At 39.9% G+C, this 24,448-nt stretch overlaps 1 protein-coding gene across 3 annotated transcripts in view; it reads left to right on the top strand.

Annotated features, from left to right (window-relative positions):
* LOC105939709 (roundabout homolog 2) overlaps nt 1-24,448 on the top strand; it is a 113,251-nt gene that overhangs the window by 43,528 nt on the left and 45,275 nt on the right. For all 3 annotated transcript variants that reach the window (XM_036149570.1, XM_036149569.1, XM_036149571.1), the window contains 5 exons: nt 1,505-1,643; nt 5,534-5,661; nt 15,429-15,553; nt 19,805-19,976; nt 21,347-21,552. In XM_036149570.1, the coding sequence (XP_036005463.1) occupies nt 1,505-1,643; nt 5,534-5,661; nt 15,429-15,553; nt 19,805-19,976; nt 21,347-21,552 (770 nt within the window). The remainder of the gene's footprint in view (nt 1-1,504; nt 1,644-5,533; nt 5,662-15,428; nt 15,554-19,804; nt 19,977-21,346; nt 21,553-24,448) is intronic.

Below are 24,448 nucleotides of genomic sequence, written 5' to 3'. Positions count from 1 at the left end.
ATACCAGACAACCAAGGTGGCTCGTGTATGCCACTAAAGCCTGTTCAGGCATATCTACAATTACCAAGGAAATGATTGGAAGGAGTTTCCCACAACCAATGGGTTAAAGCTGTGGTGAATTATGCCTAATTTCGCAAGTTTGCATTTAAAATACCTTAATGTATATCTAGTATATGTTCTGCAGCACCAGACACAACCTGGAGGTCCCTGATCGTTGGGGAAAGACAGAAAGAAGATGCACCTTCCTTTCTGATCCTGTCTAAATCCTGCTTAGTTCAATAATAAAGTCTGATATTACACAAAATTCACTCTGCTTGTTCTCCCTACTTATGCCCTTGGTGCAGAAGATAAATGAAATCTTTAACAGAAATGTTATTATTAATTCTGAAAATATTATCATGTGAATATAAATACAAAGCATACAGAAAATGCAGCTTTATTTAGTGACCTGGTTTATTTTATTTAGCTTTTAATTTCATTTCAACATTTAGTTCTACTACTTGGCTTGTGCTTTGGTAGTTTCATGTTTAAAATGACAAAAGAAATATGAAAAAGCTTATGGTGCATCTTCTTTCTGCCTTTCCCCAACGATCAGGGACCTCCTGGTTGTGTCTGGTGCTGCAGTGTTCTTATTGGGTAAAACACCTTTAAATCTAGTGGCTGAGCACTTAAAAGACAACCTCCTGATAATATAATATGCAAAAAACGCCACCAAACGTTATTAACGCCACTGCACGTACTAGGCCAATAACATTTTTGTTTTATTTCTAGCAGTAATTACTTCAGTTTGTATTTTATTATGCTGCTCATAAAGCAATGTCTACACTATGTTAGGTCATTGGCTGATCTTTAATAAATGTTTTAACCAGTGTATCAGACTCATTTTGAATTGATCTGACATTAGGTCAGTACAACGTTAAGTAGCTTCTGATGTAGTTAAGCTACTTTTAACACATTTGTGTAACTTAGCTTGCTATATTTCTATAGGTGGTAGCTTTTGTGTAGTGAAGCTTAATTTATTGTTGAGTAACTGATAGCTTAGCTCACTACACTGGACAAGTAGCTTGCCCAACACTGTATATATATATATATATATATATATATATATATATATATATATATATATATATATATATATATATATATATATATATATCTCTACAGATAGATAGCAATATAATATATATATATATATTTATATAATATTACATATATAGTTATATATATATATCTATACATCTATTATGTGTATATATATGTATATGTATATGTATATATATATATATATATATATATATATGTAATATAACATATTTTATATAATATATTATTTTTGCTCGTGTTATCATGACATTAATCTTCTAAAGCAAGTGTGACAAAAAAAAAGCTAAAACTGGAAAGTGCTGAGGGAGCACATTTTTTATGTTCTTACTGCGTTGTAAGTTATTCAGTCCATTGAGGGATATCGTGTGGATATGATATTATGCCTCCTCTGCACCTGCAGAACGTCCGGTGTTGGTACGGAGGCCGGTGAATCAGGTGGTCATGGAGGAAGAAACAGTGGACTTCCTATGTGAGGTCCACGGGGATCCTGCTCCCACCTTGCGATGGCGGCGAGAGGAAGGAGAACTTCCTCGCGGAAGGTGAGACTGATGGAGATAAGCACAGACCAGTAACAGGCTGTAAACAGTTTTTGGTATTTCTTTCTGTAATATCAATATAGTGTATGTATAGATCTAGAATTTTTCTTAAATGATGTTTGTTTGCACAAAATGCTTTAAAACAAGAGAAAAAAGTTACAAGTTGAATGTCCTCGCAAACTTTAAGTTCTTTTTGATACCTATTCTCTGTGTCAGCATTGTCTCAATACATTTCTGGCATTTGCATCTGAGTTTTCTTGCATTTGAAGATTTCTTATGATAAAAGCTTTCATAAATATTGACACAATCTAGGTGCAGCACTTGTTGAAAATGTAAAATGAAATGAAAAGCTATTGTTGGTAATCCTGTTCAGAAACACTTTTTGTTATACTGGATGAAATTGCCCTTCCATCCTGACAGCAGTCAATGTATTATATATTCAGAAAAAGAATGTTAAAAAATGTGATGTCTGCGAGAGATCTTTGGCAAATCCCTGCCATTCACACTGAAGGGCAGTGATTGGTCAGAGTTTTGTTCCTGCTCTTACTCTCCTCTGTCCCTCATGTTCCGGATGTATCTCCTTATCTATTGGTTGTCCCACATACCAGTCATTCAGACGTGCCTGGGTAACGCCAGTGTGCGTGCTCGTACCTTGTTAGTTTCCACTTGCTGGCTGCGTACTCCTAGTGTTTATGTATCCGGTTAGCTTTGTTGTTAGCCTTTCATTATAGCTCCACTGCTCTCACCGTATACTTTGAACATGGCTGAGAGTTGCAAGAAGCAAACCATGTATACGTTTATGAGAAGAAGAAGGCTCAGTAGAAAAAATAAGACTATAATGGATTTGGGAGATTTTTTCAGAGGAGTGGAAGAGCAAGGTAAGACAGTCTTGCGCAATTTTCCAAAAAGGGACTTGGGGAAACTTCCAGAATTGGCAGACTCTACCTTTAATGCTTCTTTAGTTCCGTATGAGCATATATTATTGAGTATTATTTTCACCCTGGTTGTGTTTATTCTATTTGCGCTCCTATTTTGCTCAGTATTTGCTTGCTGTGTGAGGGGTGATTTGGTGTCACAGTGACGTACCCCATGAATCAGTCCAATGACTAAAACAATTTGGTCTAGGGAGTCAAAGGCAAGGTACAGGCCAACACATGTCACTCAAGAGCCCATCTCTATTTGTTTAGCCCAAGTAGGAGTTACATAATAACCTGACTCTCACCAGATGTATGTCGATCCGCCTAGGGACATCTCCATAGGAATTGCCTTTTTTGAAGGCTGGGCCTTATCAAAAATCCTTGCATATGATTGGATAAGCCACTTGTCTGTCATCTTTATCAACGTGCTATTTCAACCACTCACACCGAAGCCAACCCGTGACGCTGATGAGAGCGATGCAGGAAAAAACAAAACTTTTTTTTTTTAAATGCGTTTGCGGCTCTAGTGGCACGCGTTTTATTGACAGTGAGCTGACAGGAAGAGGGGGGAAGAGAGGGGGGAAGACAGGCGGCAAAGCGCCGCGGGTCGGAGTCGATCCCAGGCCGACCGCGTCGAGGACTAAAGGCCTCCTAATATGGTTCACGCTAACCGCTCCGCCACAGGCGCGCCCCGGAAAACAAAACTTGCCAAATCCGGTCGGGAGAAGGGCGAAAACATGGTTTCCACCAACAAAAGCCTTCAGAGCCGTTCTCTGATGTTCTTTTAATGAAACAATATTAGGTAGATTGGACAACACGGAAGAAATAGCAGCATCAATGCTAACGCTTGCTTCCGCGATGCGAGCTGCCATTGCTGTCTAAATCAAAACAGTCTCACGTCACGGTCGCTTCTCCACTACGTCACATCCATGAAACTCCAGCCCTGCGTCCTGATTGGCTAGACAATAAAATTGGTTGGAGAAATCACTCTCTATGGGAGATGTCCCAGATGGATGTGAGTGAAGCTAGGCGGAGCGATATCAATCTGGCTGGAGTCAGGTTAGGTACATAAAGCATGATAAAAAAAAAAAAAAACAGTTTGCATTGGGATATGATTATGGGGACACATCATCAGTAGTGAACCTTATGGTCTTAGTGTGTTTCAGTTACCCATAGCCAAGTGATGCCCAACCAAAGTAATCAAGCCTAGGTGTGTGTCTCATAGCTAATTGGTTTGAGTTAAGAGTTTGTTGATCATACATTATTTTCAGTTGGACTTGTTGGTGACCACAGGGTACAGATTGATTTAGCTTCAGGAGCTTGAAGATTATGAGTAAGTTTAATTTACAGCATAATTTCAAGCAGGGTTGTGCAGGAGCAATAGGGTGTAGGTAGAGTTCTTCCAAAGTTTAAAGTCTACAAGGAATGTCCTTGTAGAAGATGGATATTTACTCGCAGTATGGCGGGACATCCAATGTATAGATTGTCCTCAAGATGGAAATCTAACAGCTCTGGTTCAAGGTACAGTATGTAGGATGAATCTAACCTTGCCTCCAAGCTGTACAGCCATATTGTGCTGCTCCAGCTTCAACCGTTTGTCACCGACCCAAAAACGGTTCGAGCCAATCACAATGAAGTATTGTGGTTTAAGGCGGGACATACCACTGGGACAAAAGCAAGAGTGGTTGAGCCAAACCAACATAAACATGGCAGTGCAAGTAGAGCACGTAGCTGCTGCTATCACGTCTGTTTTATCAGAATCCATGATTTCTTCTTTGATAGTAAAACAACAACAAGTGCCTTGACTAGCTTACCTTGTAGTGGTTTCTCATAGGACCTTCTTCTTATGTTTTAATGTTATACCGTGATTGGCTAATACCAACCTCTGGTATGCGGGCAATAGGTGTTGCTTCGCCCAATCAGCTTGAAGAGTTCTGCTGACTGTCCCTCCTTTTTAATCTGACTCTCGCCAGATAGATTTCATCCCGCACAGCTCCACACGGCTTCACACATCCATTTAGAATCGCTGCCATTGGGAGAGATTTCAACACCACATAAAATGGACGAGCCATGCGGGATTTTTGTAGATGTGACGTATCAGAGAAGCGACTGTTTAGATTCAGACAACAATGGCAGCTTGCAGCTAGGAAGCAAGCGTTAACATTGATGCTGCTATTTCATCAGTGTTGACCAACCTGCCGAATATTAATTCTTTAAAAGAACAGCAGAGAACGGCTTTGAAGCCTCTTGTTAGTGGAAGCGATGTTTTCACATTTCTCCCGATCGGGTTTGAGCTTGATCTTCCAAATGGCTCCTCTGGCTCCACTCGTCCGTCATTAAAGATGACGGACAAGTGGTTCATCCAATCACATGCAATGATTTTTGATAAGGACCCTCCTTCTGAAATACATCTCCAGTGGTGCAATCCCAGATGGATGCGTGGAGCTCTGTGGAACAAAATCCATCTGACGAGATTCAAGTTACCTCCTTTCCCCAGACGGATTCCATGGGAGCAGGACCAGATTGGTAATGTGCAGAACGTAAAGTGCTACACATTATCAATCAGTCTGGCTGGCCAGGTTAGGATGAATCAAGGGTTGTCCAAAGGTTTCCAAGTAAACTGTTAGGGTTGGAGGTTAGAGTTGGCATTCAAAAATACATTTTATACAAAGAGTATCTTAATTTTTCATTTTATTAGCCATTAAAATATATATTAGAACACAAATTCTGATTATTTTAGATACCTTAACTCAGTCCAGTAGATTGTCTTGATTGATAACCCCTTCAGGAACTCTTACCAGAAGAATTCACCAAACAAAACAAATCAAGGCTACAGATTGAGCGTGTAGGGGGGAGGGGGGGGCAGTAGAATCTTATCGGGTTCAACCAGCAGATTGCTTTTTTTTCACTTTGTGCAGTAGGTTTTGTGCCAGCCCTGTTGGCCTTTTCTATATCTCCCACCTTCTTCGTTCCCAGGTTTGAAATCCGCAACGGCAACAACCTGCGCTTGTTCCGCGTGAAAGAGCAGGATGAAGGGACGTATACCTGCACATCTGAGAACAGTGTGGGCAAGACTGAGGCTTCCGCCATGCTGCAGGTCCATGGTGAGAAATGCATCATGCATATTGAATAAGAGTGCACATAGGCGGACACTTGGAAATGCATAAAAGGAGCTCTCAATCCAGAGCATTTATTGCTTTTGAGGTCACATGACGGCTGTATTAATACAAATCCTCCTCCCACTTTTTTGTCCGATGATTGCTGTGGTTTTATACGTGAGCATCTGTGTCACTCCCTCCCTGTCCAGCGGTGGTGCCAGCAGCTTATGTTAAACCATATGGATTACACTGTTTGACAGATGTTTGATGGATGTGTGCTTTCACTCACTGCCAGAGAGCAGTCACAGTATTAATAAGACATGACTCCCCCTCTCTCTTCCTGTCTCTTTATCTCACTCCTCTCTCCACCTAACTCTCTGTGCCCTTTTTCTCCCCCACTCCTCGTGTGTCGTGGTTTGAATAGCCTGAGATGACTTCATCCGCTAATGCCTTTATCACGGCAAATGAAATCCAAACCCAGCAGTTTTCTATTCAGTTTTCTTTCTTGCTCTTTTTTCTACAATTTTCCATCCTGCAGCATGCTTTTTATTTCGGGGCTCCGTGTTTCATCTGTTTAATTTGTTTTTTTTCTGCATTTCTTTCCATCATTTTTCAAACCCTATCATCATTCCACTCGGCTCCTTCCACAAGATCTAATTCTCTTTTAAAAAAGACGTTTATGTCTCTTGGTAATTTAAGGGGAAACTTTTTTTTCTATTTTCTATTTCCTAATGGTTTTTAAAAGCAACAATCAGTGCCTAATGGTGTAAATAAGTCCCTCCATTAGGTGCTGACACGTTGACAGCATTGCTGTTGCTGCAGTAAAGCATAAGGAAGCCTCAGACGGTCTAACACCAGATTAAGGACTCCTTCTACACACATCTGCCATGTCCAAGGCAGTGTGTCAAGATAATGTGACACCATGCAAATCCTGCCTTCAGTTGCAGCTACAAGCAGCACAAAAATATAGCTGAAAGTGTCTTAATCAGAACTCAACCCATGTCTCGGGCTTAAATTGTGATGAGCTTTACTTTGGTGTAGGTTTGCTTTAAACTGTGTTAGATAAGCATGTGGGCTGTAAGGTATATGAAATATAAGCTCCCTTTTAAAAGGGAATCAAAGCTTTTGGGTGACAGAATAAAATTAAACCTACTCACTGAAAGCACTTCTACTGTGCCTCCCAAAAGTTAATTGTACTTTTGCAAGGCAAAACTTTTTTCAAATGTTGTGGCGTTACAGCCACAAACAGCCATGTCTCCTGTCTTTTGCAGCGTCTGACCAGGTTTTCCTCCACCAGCGCATTGTGTTTAACGCTCTCCCTGCTTCTTGGCTGCTTCTCTGAATTATGCTCTCCTTGCTCTCTCACCCTTCAGTTTATAGTGAATGTCTCAGTAGGTTTGCGCTTTTGATCCTACAATTTTCAGATGATAGACTGAATATTGATCTGTGAGATGTTTGATGCTTGGGTCATTTCTTCGTGACCTAATCTTACTTGAAACCTCCGCACATATTTATCCCTGAAATGTTTGCTGTGTTGCCTTTCGCGATGCTTGTTTGCTCTCTCGCAGTATTGTTCTCCATCAAAGCTCTGGGATGTTTACAGAACAGCTCTATTTATAAAGAGAATGCATTTCACCCAGGTAGCATCTAATAGCTAATAGGTTTACGTCTGAAAACAGTTTGTATGGTTTAACCAGATACAGAAAATGGAGGGATAGACGGATGAATCTTTTTCATTCTGCATCACAAATGTGTGAGCAACAAGTCTCCAGGCCATTTTGAGTTATTTACCAATTCAGAAAAAGTGGACTTTAAGCTTTCCAACAAAGTCAAACTTGTGGAAATAAAATAAAATTTGAAAGAGATATGACCGTTTAAATGTTGGCATGCTGCCAAGAAGATTAGGAAAAAAAGGTTTCTTTAGAATCACCCCCAGCCAGGGGGTGTCAACAAAACCTGTTGATTTGAATTATTTTGCATACCTTGCAGCAACGCCTCCTACCTCTTCCATTCCAATCTTCCAGGTTTAGCAGCAATCAATCATACAAAAGAAGAGATTTTGCATTTCTAGCTCAAAGACCAGAGTTTAAGGGTAGGTGGCGTGCTGATTATGCAGGAATGAATAGAGATGTTCACACCTATACAGTATGTTTTCGTACTGAGCTAGGCCCACGGTTTAAACAGGAGAAATAGATATATTTGAAGTCTTGTGTTACATTAAAAACACTTAACAAGATAATCTGCCACTTACATCATGTTTGGATATTTAAAAATGGAACGTTGAATGATACACCGCATTTATTTCAGTATGATGCATCATAATAGTTTTTTATAAACTTTTCAAAGCTCACCGCATGTCCAATGAGTCCCATGTTCTGCCGCTAATAAATAATCGATCCACCCTCATGAGAAAATTTGTGTTTCAAGAGTCTGTCCTAAGTGCACAAATTCACCGTAGTCCAAATTGTTCTTCATCTTCCTCATCTTCGGTTAATGTCAGCTAGAACTAGGAATGTTCTCTATCGGCAGACGCTATTATTTACGCTGATTACTCCTTATACAGAATCAAAGACACTCTAATGTCCTGGTGAAAATGTGCCCACAGCTCAGCGCTGTACAGCTGTACAGGTTATTGCGCAATTCGGTAAAGTTTATTCTCGCTCTTCGGCTTTCTTCATCGTCTTCGTTTAACGGCAGCTGGAAACTATGAATATTCTGCAAAGTTATGCTGCTGCTTTGTCAGTTTGTTCCATTTCAGCTCTCCTGATACAAAATATGCAATGAGTCCCACATCTGCGTCCTGCTCACATGTGGAGCGCTGAGCAAGCCACAGTTTTGCTCTTTGAGATCCGTACAGGTCGGTCCATCTTCTTCACAAGTGATATAAACTCAGTTTCTCGTTCAAACAGAGTTAAGTAGCTGCATAAGTAGCCATCTGCTCTCTTTAAGCATGGAGCCTAATAGTCGAAACGATTAACAAAAGCGTGCGCACCCACGCAAAGGCGACCTACGAATGAGCGGCAGCATGTAAATACAACTCGGGGGGATTTTTAACATTCCGTTTTTAAAACACAAAGTTTACCATTTTAAAACCCTTGAAACGATCATTTAAAGCACTGACGGGTTACTTCATAACTTAAACTAGCATGTTTTGAAAAAAAAACGGAAATCACTGTTTTCTCACAAATTGAAGGTTTTTCCCTTTTTTCTCACTTTGTGCTCTGCCGACTTGTTCATAGTTTTGATGTGGCGGGTCACAAATTTGCAATTATTTGTGTTGTCTAGTTTGTGGATGTTTTTGATTGTAAAATGGGAAATTGTAGAAAAACAAATTTAGTTATGAAAACTTTTGCAGAGTACTGTAGGTTTTCCTACTCCCTCCATCATTGTTGTGATGAATTCATTGTTTTACTTTTCAAGTTGCAGCAGAGTTTGTGTTTTTGAATCTTTTGCCTCGACTGCAGTCAGGGAAAATCCAGTGACACCTTCATGAACCCTTCATAGCTACAGCTGGAGAAGGAAGAGATCTAATCCCCATAGTCTGTGTCAAAGCTAAACGGGGGATTTAATGCTACATAAAACACTGACAAGAACAAAACATGTTGATGCAGAGAGAATCTTATTTATTTGAGAGAAACTACTTGTTTGCCAATCCACTTTAATCTTGATTCGTTGTAAGAACAAAATCACAGTGAGAACTCTTTAACTTAGCAAGGTGTGACTGGGCAAAACCAGGGACAAGTCACCCCCGGGGTAATTTTGTGTTTTTTTACACATCCTGAAAGTGTGGAATCTAATCTTTCCAATGATTTCAAACTTGTGGAAATCTTAAAAGAATTGAAGAAGATGTAGCCATTTGAACGTTGGCACTCTGCAAAGAAGAGTAGTGAGCAAACAGGACTCAAACTTTCTTTGGAATGACCTGGGAAGCGGGCTGGGCGTTAACAAAAGCTGTTAATTTGAATTACTTTGCATACCTTGCAGCAACACCTCCCACCCTGCCAACGCCTGGCATTAGTGCCCATGTAAACTCACGGCGCTATTTTTCTATGTAAATATAGTTTACAGCACTGCATTAGAATATTTGTGTTACATCTGTGCATTGAACAGACAAACATCTTTCACACAAGCTTAAACTGTATTATACACACGCACACACAAAAAAAACGAAGTAAAAAACTTAAACACATTTACAAAATTGGTAAATGTCAGCTGTTTTAAGTTTTTTATCGCTGCCTGTTTTGTTTATGTCTGCAATTTGCATCAAGAATGCAACTTGGTCTGAAATAAACATGGTGGTCAAATTATATTCCTGCTCTTAAATAGCTTATTTTGCTTTTTAAAATAACTTTTGTTTCGTGGAAGGTCAACACAGATAAGTTGTTACACGCAGACATAACAGACAGGATTTTTCCCCATTATCTTTATATATGTATATATATGTATATATATATATATATATATATATATATATATATGTATGTATAGTATATATGTATAGTATATGTATGTGTGTGTGTGTGTGTGTGTGTGTGTGTGTGTGTGTGTGTGTGTGTGTGTGTGCATGTGTCAGATATATAAATTACAATTTTCTCAGAAATTAAAAGTTTTTCTCTATGTTTGCTGTTTGTACTCTGCCGACTTGTTCCTGGTTTTCCCGTGGCGCATCATCTATGCAACATATCTTAACTTTTGTAGCTTTTTGCGTTCTCACCTTTTTTTTGTTTTGTTTTTTTACACATATAAGTTAATTTCTTTTATTGGCCAAAACAGGATGCATTTTTTTACGTTTTTATCCTTGCCGTTGTCACCCTGCATTGCCTCGGAGTGCAAAGGCTGCATGAACATTGCCAGAAGGACGAGGTGCATAGATGCACAGAAGCTTTTTTAATACATTTGCTCTCTGGAGCCAACTTTGTCCAGAGATGTTTGTCAAGAAAACATTGAACTGTAGTTTGAACACTAAAGTGTGTATTTAGTGTTTTTTTGTTAGATGGTGGGATGTGATTCTCTACCTGACCTAATGTAATGTCTGATCAGAAAATAAAAACATGCAATTCTTTTGTCTTACTAAACCAAAATGTAACATTTTCCTGAAAGTGTTCATGTTACTGCTCAGTTTGTAGATGTACCACAGAACTGAAAACTTGTACAGGAATGATTTATAATTTACAGTACTTGCTGTTTTGCATTAGATTCCGTTTTAATTGCCAAGTTGCTTCAAACAACAAGGAATAGCTTGTTGACTATACCTCTAAGATCTGAACAAAAGAATAGCTTCCAAGAAACCTTGTTTATTCACTTATTTATGACAAGCCAAGAGCAGTGTTGTGCACCAACAAGCTCATTTGAAGGCATTTTGGAGTAGAGTTAACTTTTATAGAGAACTTTGAGCTTAATTATGTTGCCTTTTATGTGACAAACTTGCACAGCTCTCCCATGCAACAACTATCTGTCCTCTCTTTGAGCGCAAACCAAAACTGCTCCCAGAACATGGGAAGAACCTTGGTTCTCTTCTTTGAAATCCATTAAGAATTTGGTGCAACTAAAACTGGTGAGGAAAAAGATCAAGAGCAAAACAAAGCGAAAGCATATAAAAAAGGTGAATATTGCCAAGCTGCAAACAGCATTAATACAGCCATTCATTGAGAGCAAAGTGGTACTGAAGTAAAATTCCTTGTTGTATGAACCAACTTGGTGATTTAAACTGATTCTGGTTCTAATTGCCACTTGATGTCCTGAATGGAGATTGCTGATCTCTGTTTTGTTTAGCTTTCTTTCTCATTTTGAGGCCTCTACATTTTTACCAGCGTTTAAGCTGTTCTATGCTGGGTTTCTCGATTGAAACACGTTGAAACCAAGCTACCGTTGTCATCCTCAAACATGATTGGTGTTGCCGGTTGTTGCCATTCCGATTTGCACTTTTTTTGTCCGACCATCCGGGAAACCCATGCTGCCTCTGGGCAAATGTCATTGGAGGAATGTCCTATTGATTGCTAGCTGACTCTCACGATACATGCAGAGACAAAATGTTTTCTAGATTTTACGATCTTTAGCTTGCTTTGTTAGTTATTAGCACTGCTATTGTGTGCTTTAAGATTCCCAAAATGCAGCATGTCCCATGAGAGAATAAGGTTATAATCTTAAAGGGATAAAAATGAACAACTTTGCTGCAATACATTCTGCCTTCCTTGTTATGTGTTGAAAGTCTTGCTCTGTCCACCTCTAGCCTATGTTATTAGCAGACAAGACTCTAAAGTTAAGATAAGATAAGATAAGATAAGATAAGATAAGATAAGATAAGATAAGATAGTCTTTATTGATCTCACAATGGAGAAATTCACTCGTCACATCGGTTCATACAAGAAGGTGCAGAGTAGGGAAGGTGCATTCAGTTATATACAGTGAATCTTCATATATACAATGGATCAAAAAGAATACCAAAAAATACAAAAAAGGAAATAGGAGTGGGCATATGATTTCTTATTTACATTCTTAGTGGTCTATATATATATATATATATATATATATAAACATATCTATATACTTAAATATATACATATATCTATGCGCCTACATACATATGTACCTACGCGTATATATGTGCATATACATTGTATACATTTGTACATACATACATACATACATGTGTGCTGACTTATGTTCAGGTGTTGATAGCAGAAGAAGTCACTACATCAGGATTATTGCACGGGTTGTAGGACAGTGTATTAAATAGATTATTGCACATTAGTTATTGCACATTAATTATTACAGTTGTAAAAAAAATAAAAAATAGTTACCGTTTTATAAGGTCACACTTGCATCTCTGTGCTTTCTTTCACCTCATATTAAATATCTGAAAATAACTAACTTTGGGTCCGATCTTCAAAGATTCTAAATGAGGACAGCTAAATTGCATGGACAGAAAAAAACAAAACTCTGCGAGGAATAAGTGGGCGTGTTGCTCCTAATCTTCAAAGATCGCATCTCCAGTGGATAAGAAGTGTAATACAGATTTGGTCCAGCCCATTTAATTGACTAAACTGTGTGTGTTACTGGCTGTTTGGGAGCTGCTGTAAAAGAAAGAGGAAGGTCAAATCCTTCACTTAATCTCTCCAGACACCCAGAACACACAAAACCGTTTTTAATGAATAGAGAACTTCTGCTATTTAACTTTTTATTGGAGACTATTTTAATTATTATCAAAAAATAAAGAAAAAAAAATGTTGTTTTGTCAGAAGAAGTTCTGCAAAACAGATGAAAAAATTTTGATTTTATTTCTGAGTTTAATAAGAAAATATTACAGCTGACAAATCACATTATATCCCTGTTTATCATTATACTACTGGTTCGTGTATAAGTGATGGTGACCATGTCAAATGCGATAGAGCTTCTCCAGCCCCCAATGACTGAAAACCTCCTCCGGTCGTTGTAGGTAATAATGATAATAACAATTTTAAAAAAAAGAAAATAACATAGCAATAGATCTGTCCAGGGTTTAGCCCGCCTCTCCTGCATACAAATCGGAAGATCAGCTTTCTACACGCTAATAAGTTTGCACATGATTTAATATGTGCAAACTTTTCAAGAACAGGCCTTTAAATCGTCTTCCTTCAGCTTACATGACCTGGTATGGATTAATGAATGTGGTTCCGTCAAAATTGGCAGATTCCAGTCAACAGCAAGTTTCTCTCTTTATGCGTTGTCCCTCTTTTTAATAGGACTGGCAAATCAGAGAAAGCAAGCTTGTGTGGTATGTAATTCTAAAGGAACAATAAGCAAAATGTCATTATTTTAAATAGAAATAACTAAAAAATAGTGATGTAAAGAACTAAATGTATCTTTTTAGATGAAACATAGTGTGATGCCATACACCATATCTTTGGGTTGTTCTCCAGTCTCTGGTTTGCAAAGCCTGGCCAGCCTTCGTGACCTCAGAGCTTGTTCTCGGCACTGCATCTGAGTAAAATATGAGAAATCTAATGCAGTTTGTGACTAACGTCACATTTGTTGACCGACATTATAGCCTCTGAAGTAAATAAACCAAATATTTTGAGCTTGATTAAGAAAATAAGTAAGATGTCTTATATGATGCAAATGACTCAGTTTTCTTGATTCTGATGCCAATGTTTCTGATCTTTTGTGTACATTCCTCATGTTTTGGGTTCCAAATCAGCTGTCACGTTTTGGTGCTTCATCTTAAGTAAATACACATTTTCTTATTTTAGTTAGTTTTTTTGGGGGTGGGGGAGTGGGGGGGTTGTTTATGTAAGTCCATTAAAAGCTAATGTTAGTTGATGCATTTTCCTCTGCCATTGCAGATGTGCAGCTCTGTGAGTGTTTGTGCACACATGCATCACGCGGAGATACTGCGGAGCAGATGGATCCAGACTGGAGAGGCTCCACGTTTGTGGGAATTGTGAGCCAACCACTCCAGCTGGATGTAGAAGGCAGTGGTCAGTGTAAATCCTCGGAGGATGTGATGACGTGGATAACGCAGTGATCTGACCCGAGCTGGAAACTGGCAGCTATTTGAGAGCGTTCCCTAAAAATAACTCCTCAGAAATAAATGTCATCAGGATGGTTGTGGTTTCGCGTGCTGCACCGTCTCTTTTCTGTTGCAGGTTCTTGTTTTGTTTTGATTCCTCTTCAGCTGGGCTCGAGGCGATTTAACGATCAGAGAGCGATGAGAGAGTAGCGCTAGATCAAAAAGGCTCAGAAGAGTAAAGAGATTCTTCCATCCAGCTTGTTAGGAGCTAATGAGGGTTTTATCGATTAGCATCAGAGTAAACAGCGGCGGTGTGGGAGGGACTTGATACATTTGCTGCCACGTTTAATTCTTTACCTTTGCAGTACTTTCCTTGATTGTTGGATTTATCCAAATCGGTTTATAGCTTTAACGCTCTGAGTGAAACCTAATATCATATCAAATCTAAACATTCATGACATTATGGCACTCAGAGGCACTTTGCAGGCTAACATCGGGGATGCAGGCGGCTAAAGGTAGCCAGTGGAGCTCAACAAACATGTGCAAACAAACGTGAGGGTTGACATGGAGTCTTTTAGGCTAATTAAAGCCCAGACGTACCGATGTGCTCCGGACCATCTGCAGACGTTTCAAAGCACAGGCTGGGGGCCCAGTTAGGATGATGCAGCAGTAGTCAAGGCAGAGGATGAGTTTTAAAGATGAGCATCCAGGAGATTTCTATAGCAGATATTTGAACCACATTTCGAGGCAAGGGAGCTGCAGCGCTACTCCAAGCTTTTCCACGGATGATAGGGATCCTTTTCAATCACCTAGGCTGAGCCTATGGAGAGAGCTAATTTCAGCCAGCTGTATCTAGGATCTGGTCTTTTTTCACTTATGATCTCTATCTCCTGGCCATGGGTAAGAGGAGATGGAGTGCTAAATCGAGTGCTCTGCCTTTTGGCTCGGTTTTCTGTTTACCACGATAGACTGGAGCAGACGAGGCCCCCGATCCATCTATCCATCTTGCAATCTTTCCTCCCAATCACTCATGAACAAGACATCAAGATAATTGGACTTCTCAGCTTGGGGCACAGATTCACCTCTGACCTGGAGAGACAAGTCCGCCTTTTTATGCCAATAAGCAACTATTTAACATTTACAATATTACTGTATCATTAGAAATTATTTTTAAAAAAGTACACCGGTTGATGCCAATTCACCAGGATGGAATTAGAAAAAAAAATGACATTTCCACCCTGAAGTAAGGCTCTTAATAAGTATTTCCTCTTTGCTTTCCTTCCAGTGCCTCCTCAGATTACTGCAAAGCCCAGAGACCAGATTGCTGCCCAAGGGAGGAGCATAACCTTCCAATGTGGCACCACGGGAAACCCTCCACCTGCCATATTCTGGCAGAAAGAGGGCAGCCAGGTAAGAGACTTGAAAAGAAGATATTTGGGAGTGTAAAGTTTGAAGTTGATTTTTTTTTTTCTTTGCTTGGCGGTGGCTCTTATTTGTACAGCTTTACAAGCTCTTTGTTGTTTGTCATACCAGTAAACAGAGTTTCACACCTCCTTTTTCAAAGGCGAGAATGACTCATCCCAAAACGAGCAGGTTTTTTATTATTATTATTATTATTATTATTTCATCTTGACGCCTTATTTTCTGAGTTGCCCACACTCTTCTAAACACATTTTCATGACACAAAATGCTGCACACATTTTTTTCACATTCCGTTTACTGGCAGAGACAACATGCTAAAAAATACAGCTTCCGGTGCAGTGGATGTAAAAAAGTCTACAGCTCCCCGTCAACTGTGAAGAAAAGGGTTTGTAGTGCAAAAAAGCAAGACGGATATTAACCATTTCAGACGGGCTTCGTCTAAACTGTGACATAACATCTTTATTTCAACTGAAACAAACAAACAGAACTGTTTTCGGGGGGGGGGGGGGGGGAATACAGAAAAAAATATGTAGTTGCATCAGTTTGCACACCTTCTCATACGTGAGGATGTGGCTGTGTTATAAGAATTAAATAGGAGTCAGTAAATATCTGCTGTAATTGCACTGCAAAAACAGAACTAAAAATAAGTAAAATGTTCTTAAAATGAGTGCATTTGTCCTCGAGTTGAGCAGGTAAATGAGATGATTTGCCAATGGAATAAGATTTTTGCACCTAAAATAGGAACAATTCATCTCCATTATCTTATTTCAAGTGCAGGATGTCTAATTATCTTATTTTAGGGGTCAAAATACTCAATCCATTGGCAGATCATCATATTTACCTGCTCAAATCAAGGATAAATACACTAACTTTAAGAACATTTTACTTATTTTTAGATCCGTTTTTTGCAGTGTGAAAAAAGCTCTGATTAACCCCAAAAATAGTTAATCTGTTCTAGTAAAGAGCAGATGTCCCCGGTCAGAAAAAAGCCAGTCTGTGGAAAACTTCAACGGCTTCAGAGGGATCTCATCCTCAAAAGGTAGAAGTCAGAAGAAGAGTACAAAGTATTTTCCAAAGCATCAGATGTACTATCAAATAAAACGAAGACAGGTATCATCAAATAGAGAACATATGTTACGACCGTGACTTTACCAAGAGCAGCTTGGCTGTCCAGAAATGATTAAAACACAGTAAGAAAACAGGTCATGGAGTCTACGTGTAGTACATGGTGTACGCTCCCGAGTGGCCTATGGGGCCGGGTGGCCAGATGGAAGCATTTTCTAAAATATCAAGCGTCTCTCAAACGTACGCTAGAAAATGTCATCGCAGGTGTGGTGCAATGACGGCCCAGCACATGACCATAGGGACAACCTTCTTAAACTGAGCCTGGTGGTGGCGCCATCATGTTGTGGGCCCCTTTTTTCTTCTGCTAGAATAGAAGTCTTAATAAGGGGGAGGACATTTTTAACAATTCAAAAAAAAAAAAAAAAAAAAAGAAGGAAATACTGTCAGTGTTGGTACAAAACCCCAGGCTTCTGCAGGAAAGCTGAAGATTAGGAGGAACTTGGGTTTTTCCAGCATCACAACAACCCCCTGTGGGCAGGAAGATGATCCGGATGCAGTCGGAGCAATAAAGTAGGTGAATGAAGGAGGGCTTAGCAGGTGCTGAGATTGCTCCTTCAAGGCAAACTCTGCTCTCCTTTCACGTTATCCCAACTATAAATACAGCACCGCTCGATTAACAGCGACCTGCTCTGACTCAAAACAAGAGACATTTACAGAATTTATTTATTTTTTGTCCCCAAACATGTTGATGAATACACGCGCCTGCTTACGCTTATGCTGTTTTCACTCTATTTGGAGGATTATCTGTAACCTTATAAACGTCGGTCCATCTATTGAGATCTAAGCCTCTTAGAGGAATGAAATGCCTGACTGAATGGACGGATGCATCCCTTCCCTCTCATTCACATCCATGCCGGTTACAGAGAAAAAAAAACAGAATAGCAGAGCTATAAAGCATCTGGTACTCTGCACCGTCAACAAACTGCGCCGTGCATGCTGGTTTTGTATTCATTTTGATTTAATTTGATTTAATAATGGGATTTTACATGGAAATGCATGTAGACTGCTTAAGCAATGTGCACAACAGAGAGGAGAAGTTAATTGGGAGCTTCAAGTCCTATCTTCGACTTAATCTTTAAACTAGTCAGGCTTAGTGAAGGCCGATGGAAAAAGAAGCGACATTGATTCTTGCATGGATTTCTCCAACACACCACCTAAAAAAAAACAACACAGTCACCCTTCTCTCACAACTTACCACCAACAAAAACAAGTAAAACTGTTTTTGTTGAAAAACTTCCTTTTTCGCACAGAAGAAATTTTGTTAATCATAAACAGTGTTAGAAAAATGCTCTAATCTGTGAAGAAAAGTGCTGTTCAGGTTTGACTGCTGCATAAACTGCTGTTGTCATGCTGGGCTCAATCTAATATGCTCCTAATGCTAAAAAAGGAAAAGGCTTTTTTTTGTTTGTTTTTCGAAGCAGGATCTCATAAATCTAGAAAATGTCCCGTCGATTTGTATTCTGCCCTCTTTACTGTAATATCCCTTAATAAAATCAAGCCCAGCTAATTACCTTCAGAAATCACCCAATTAAAGCACCTTGTCAGTAGAGTTAATTTCTGTGTAATTAAATTTTTAATATAAATCCAGCTGTTCTAGATTTGTCAGACAACATTAGTGAACAAAAAGCAGCACGAAGACCAGGAAACATGGCAGACAGGTGGAGAGGTTTAAAACTGGGTTAGGTTATAAAACAACATCCCAAGCTTTGAACAATCTCACAGAGCACTGTTCAATCAGTGATCTGATGAGGAAATAATACGACACACTGCAAAAACCTGCCAAGAGATGGCTGTCTGCCTAACCTCACGGGCCGGGAGGTGAGAGCATTGTTCTTTAAATGAGCCAGGAGCGCTGTTATAACACAGCAGGAGCTGCAGAGGTCCACAGCTCAGGTGGGAGATTCTGTCAACAGAACAACTATTAGTTTTTCATTCCACAAATCTTGCCCTTGTGGAAGAGAGAGCAGGAGGAGAGGCATGACAAGTTTTCTTTAGAGGCAGAAAGATATAGAAGAAGGTGCTTTGGTCAGATTAGTGCTAAACTGAACTTTGTTTTAGTCTCACATTCAGAACGTAATGCATGGCAGAAATCTAAGTCTGCTCATCTCCATCAACCCTAACTATTAAACAGTGTGGTGGCAACATCAGGCTGTGAGGGTGATCTGGGTAAAAAGGATAAGGGAATCTAATCAGAGTCTAGGTAAACAACGTTAGCCTTGCCTGCAAGATTAATTCTCAAGGTATTTGTGCGTTCACAAACACACCCCGCTTCAACCTTTTGTGACCGAACCAAAAACGGTTCGGGCCAATCACATTGAAGTATTATGGTTTAAGGCGGGACATACCCCTGTGACGAAAGCAAGAACCAACATAAACATGGTGGTGCAGGAGGACGCCGCTATCACGTCTGTTATGTCAGAATCAATGATTTCATCTTTGAAAAAAGAACAGCAAGAACTGCTTTGACTAGCTTACCTTGTTGTGGTTTCTCATGACGCCCGCTGCCTATTGTTTGATACCGTAATTGGCTAAAACCAATCTTTGGTAGGCGGACACTAGGTGTCGCTTCGTCCAATCAGCTCGGAAAGTTCTGCTGATTTGCCTCCTTTCCCCTAACGGGTTCGATAGGAGCAATGCCAAATTGATAATGTGCAGAACGGAGAGTGCTACACATTATCTGGCTGGCCGGGTCAGGGCAACACATGAAGAAAAAAACATTAGAGGCTGCAGAAGATAGTACTTGATAATAAACGCGCTCCATCATGCCTCGTTGAGCCTGAGATATTTTGCAAAGAACAATGGGGGAAAAAATATCAGTGTCTGGATGTTCTCTACTGGTCTATCAAAACAAATCCCAGTGAAATGCATTGAAGAAAATGGGCACAATGGGTGTGAATACTTTTGCATTATTTATTTTATTTATTTTATTCAATCTTAAGACACAGCATAAAAAATATTTCTTATTGTTCATTCAGTTTTGTCATTACCAAAAAAAAAAAAAACACAAACAACAACAAACAGTTGTTTTGTATTTCAAGATGTCTGTATTTAAATGGAGAAAATCTGCGTTTACACGTGATTTCTCTTACTTGGCCTGTACATCGATCTGTTCAGATGCTGCTGTTCCCTGGTCAGCCGCCGTCGCAGTCTGGACGGTACTCTGTCTCCATGAGCGGCGAGCTGATCATCACGGACGTCCACCCCGAGGACTCAGGCTTTTATGTCTGCCAGGCCATCAGCGTGGCAGGAAGTGTGCTGACAAAGGCCCTGCTGGAGGTGGAAGGAGGTACGTCTTTGATCTACAGGGTCATGTTTTGAGCCTGGCAGAGGTTTATTCTTCACCCTCAGCTAATAAGGTAAACATATTAATTACTTAGTAGGTGCACAACAATGGGGGCTCATTGAGGGAGAACACAGTTGGATACCCCGCTCTGGATAAGCAATGAATCCTAGACTTAATGTTTTTTAAGCAGCTTGTAAACAGTGGATTTATGCCTGCTACGGTCCGCTTTATGCAGCCCATTAAACTCCACCTGCTTAGCACATGAAGCATGTTCTCCCTGTGCATTTTACAGCCGGCAACTTTCTAATTACATGTTCTTTATCCTCCAAATGTAATATTTTGCTTCATTTTTCTGCTTTAATGTCTTTAAAGAACAGAGATAGCATCACTAAGCTATAGCGGTGGGATGAATGATTCGCCCCTTCCTCGATTTGTTCTGTTTTTGCTATTTTTTACACTTAAGTGTTTCTGGTCATCAAACTAATCTTACTGTTGGACTGAGATAACTTGAGTCGCCACAAAGGTCAGATGATTATTGCATTAATTGGGAGAAAAAAGCTATCCAAACCAACTTTGGGTCCCAAACCTGTAGAATTAAGAAGTTTAAATCAATCTTTTCTGACAGCATGAAGTAGACTAAAAGGTATTTAAAAAGCAACACAACATGCACTGTTTAAAAGACATCCAAGAACAGGTGAGACATGAAATCACGGATATTTCTCATCGTGGAAGGCTTCAGCATTTCAGAAAAAATAACCAAACAACATAGTGGTGGTGTAAGGCTCTGGGACTGCTTTGCAGTTTCATGATCTGGAGGCTCTGCCATGATTTATGGAAGCATGAATTCTTCTCTCAAGCAGGAATTCCTTTTTGACCTTGAGCTCCAGATAACCCGGGTTTTGTAGCAGGAAAAAGCAATCCAAACCACACAAGCAAGTCTGCCTCTTATTTTTAGGGGCCTATTTAAAGTCTGGCCTTAAAGCCAAATTAAAAGGAGGTTTATTGAACTTAATCAAGCTGTTCATGCTTCAAAACTCTCCAGTGTGGATTAAAGCAGTTTTCCAAAGAAAATGAGTGGAGCAGAATTCATTCACAGTGATGTGAAATAGTCATTACCAGTTAGGCAAAAAGGTTTGAAGGCACTTGCTATCTCCAAAATTGGCACAATTAAATTGTAGTCTTAGGGGGCAATTACTTTTTCGCATGGGAAGCAGGTTAATTTGGAAATATTGTTTGCTTGACAAAACAAACAAGTGTTTGAAAACCAAACTGAAGAGAAGCAAAAGCAGCAGGAATCTGTCAGGTTGGCAAATACTTTTTTTTTTTTTTTTTCCCAAAACGCCTCTCAACACCCTCTCCACTAAAACTGCCAGGTCCTTCGGGTCGTGTCCCACCGATCATCCGGCAGGGCCCGGCCAACCAGACCGTGTCTCGGGGGGCGACGGCACAGCTGCACTGCCGTTTAGTCGGAGGCACCTCAGTCAAGATCTCTTGGGAGAAAGATGGAGAGAAGCTGCAGGGAAATAAACCTCGAGTGACCTTGATGGAGAACGGCACGTTGCAAATTACAGATCTAAAGGTGTGTATATATATTCGTGTGTGTGTGTGTGTCTGTCTGTGTGTGGTGGCGGCTTTTATTCAAAAGGGGTTGAAAAGGATGGTTTTTAAAAGTCAGTCGCTCCTCGACAGAAAGGAAAACGGAGCAAACTGGTGATGGAAACTACAAAAACTCTGAAGGATAATAGAGTGTCTCATCTCTGACCCCCCCTGTCACCTTCTCCCGCAGCCCACCTAGTGACAGAATTTTATCTCATTTCCATCAGAAACTCCATTTTTCCTTTGCAAAAATTAAGGTGAGGCAGGGTTTCAAAGACCAGCCCTTTCCAAGGCGGCGCATTATCTCTCCAGCGCAATTATGTGCCCATGTGGTGTGTAATTGTAATGTTAATGAAGGCGCTTGTTTATAAATGCTAATGTGTTCTCCTTTGATGGAAGAGGAGTCAGAAGCCCCTTTTGTCTTGCAAACCCCACCTGGAGGTCAGCGAGCGTACGCTGGACGGTGCAAAAGCCGCATTGGTTTCATTAATTGACTGGCGATAGCTGATTAATCATCTAAACTGGCTTTTAATTAGATCTCATGGCTGGACCTTGCTTACCCGCTTGCTCCCTGCACCCTTGTTTCTCAGCGGTGGCGAGGAGCAAAACTAGGAGCATTAAGCGTTGGTCCAATGCGCCACTGAGGCAGGGGAAATCTGCCATGCCAATGTGCTCAATGGAACAGAAGAGATGCATTAGTGCGGCGTCAAGGGTGGGAGAAGAAAAAAAAAAAAAAGGAGGGGGGAAATAGAGATGACGAGAGAGGACCTAAAAATATTCACCTTGCTCATGGCCCCTGCAAGCCATCAATATTTTAGCAGTAGTGGGAGCCGTCTAAAAAAGTTCACCTGCTGCCGCACGCTGAGCTGTCTGTCAGCCAGAGGTCAGCGCTGCAGAGGGTGAGCTCATATGGTCCGACGGTGGTTCCAGCAGACTGGCTCCCAGCCAGTACACGCAGGACGCCACGGGCTCCAGTCAAGTGTGCAGATACATGCGAGTCATAATGCAAACAGGCAGGCTGGTTAGGTGTTGGGCTCTAAAGACTTAGCAGGGATGGAGAGAGTGAAAGAGTTGGGATTTCGTTTGTGATTTTTTCAAGATGAGCGTCAAAAAACAATAAAAAAAAGGCTGGTTACAAAGCACTCTGATTAAATGTTATGTTGTTGCGTTTTTAAAAAGGGTATTTTTTCATTATTATGGCTCTTTCTGAAAAGGGGAGTAAAATATAAAAACGACTGTATGTATTGTAGAACGCGCCCAGTAGAGCTCCAGCGCTCCAAACGACATGTAATTCCTCCTTCTTCTCCTGTGCACACAACAGATGATCAATTATAAATCTCTCTCAGCCTTACTGGGTGCAGACTAGGAATACATACCGCCCCCAAATTATGTGGACCTAGGAGAATCAAACAGGAGAACACTTTTGGCATCAATATTTTAAAAACAGCATATATTCCAAAGTTTGGACCCAGACTGAGAAGTTTTTTTTTTGAGCCGATCACACTCGTATCATACGTCACAAAAGACAGGAATTCATGTGGTCTCAAGTGAAAAACATCTATAGAGTGAAGGTCAACAAGCCAAAAACAGCCTAATGGTCGCATATGATTGGTTGTTTTGCTGTCTGTGAGGAATACTCACATGTGCAATGATAACGTTTTTCATGCCAAGTTACAGCGGCTTGCAAACGTAGCCATACCCCTTTTAAATGTATATCCTTTTTACACATTTTGTCAGATAAAAACCACAAAGCTCAATCTAGTATTTTATTGGCGATTCATGTCATAAACCAATGCAACTTAGTTCATAGCTGAGAAGTGAAAGGAGAGAACCCTGGTGTCTCTGGGGGAGTTGCAGAGACCCACGGCTTAGGTGGGAATATCAGTTAGCCGTGTGGTCCACAAATCTGTTCTTCATGGAAAAGTGCAGCCATGGTCGTTAAATAGCTAGAAGACGTCCCTGCATGTCACTGCGAACACGCCGTCCTCATTGTGACACGTGGTGCTGGCAGCATCTCGCTCCAGGAAGGCATTTCTTCCTGTTTTTTTCTTTTTTTCTTTGGCTGGTGCTAAATACACGGCCATCCTAAAAAAAAAATCTGTTAGCGTTGGCCGCAGATATGAGATAAAAAAAGATTATCATCTTAGAATAGCCTAAATAAAGTTCAGACTTTATTTGAATGCATGAATTGTAAAAACAAGCCAACAATGGTGTATACAATAGAAGTGGTGACTGTTTAAATATGGTAAACCTTTTTTTATGTAAGGCAAAGTTTGGTTTGTGATTTGAAAAAGTGATGAATGAATTTCAGTCTTGATTATAGGAATTTGCAAAGTTTCACAAAGAAAAAAATGATTTCTATGACAAACTAGACATCTTCCAATTATAGACAAGGAAAATAAATAATCCCGAACATTAAACTGGAGCAGTTTTTTTTCTAAATAATGATTTTTCTGGAATGAAAGGTTTTTTAAAACTTTTACTAAAAGCCTTTTGTCCCAAATTTGTATAGAAATTCAGATTTTATTTTTTCAATCAATCAGATAAATACAGCTCCTGCCAGACGCCTAGTAACACAAAAGGTCTGCATGAATCTTTTATACATTTTGTGCTTTTAATGACTTATCACTGAACCATTCATTTACAGGATTGCCTGATAATACAGCATATACCTGCAGAGATTTCTAAAAAAAAAAAAAAATACAGGCTCAAATTTGCACTTCCACAGATATCTTGAAGAACATCCCTTTATAAATTGCAAAGAAACCACACTCTTTTTTGGCATCAATGAGTTGTGTTGTCAGAAATACTAAGGTTTGTTTAAATAAGTGGTCTTCCTGCAAAGGACCAGGTTTTTAAGCACAGAGGACAATGTTTTA

Source organism: Fundulus heteroclitus, chromosome 18 (genome assembly GCF_011125445.2).
Source record: "Fundulus heteroclitus isolate FHET01 chromosome 18, MU-UCD_Fhet_4.1, whole genome shotgun sequence".
In the NCBI taxonomy this organism is placed as follows: Eukaryota; Metazoa; Chordata; class Actinopteri; order Cyprinodontiformes; family Fundulidae; genus Fundulus; species Fundulus heteroclitus.
Note: the sequence above shows the minus strand (reverse complement) of the source record. Positions and strands in the feature narration are given on the sequence as shown.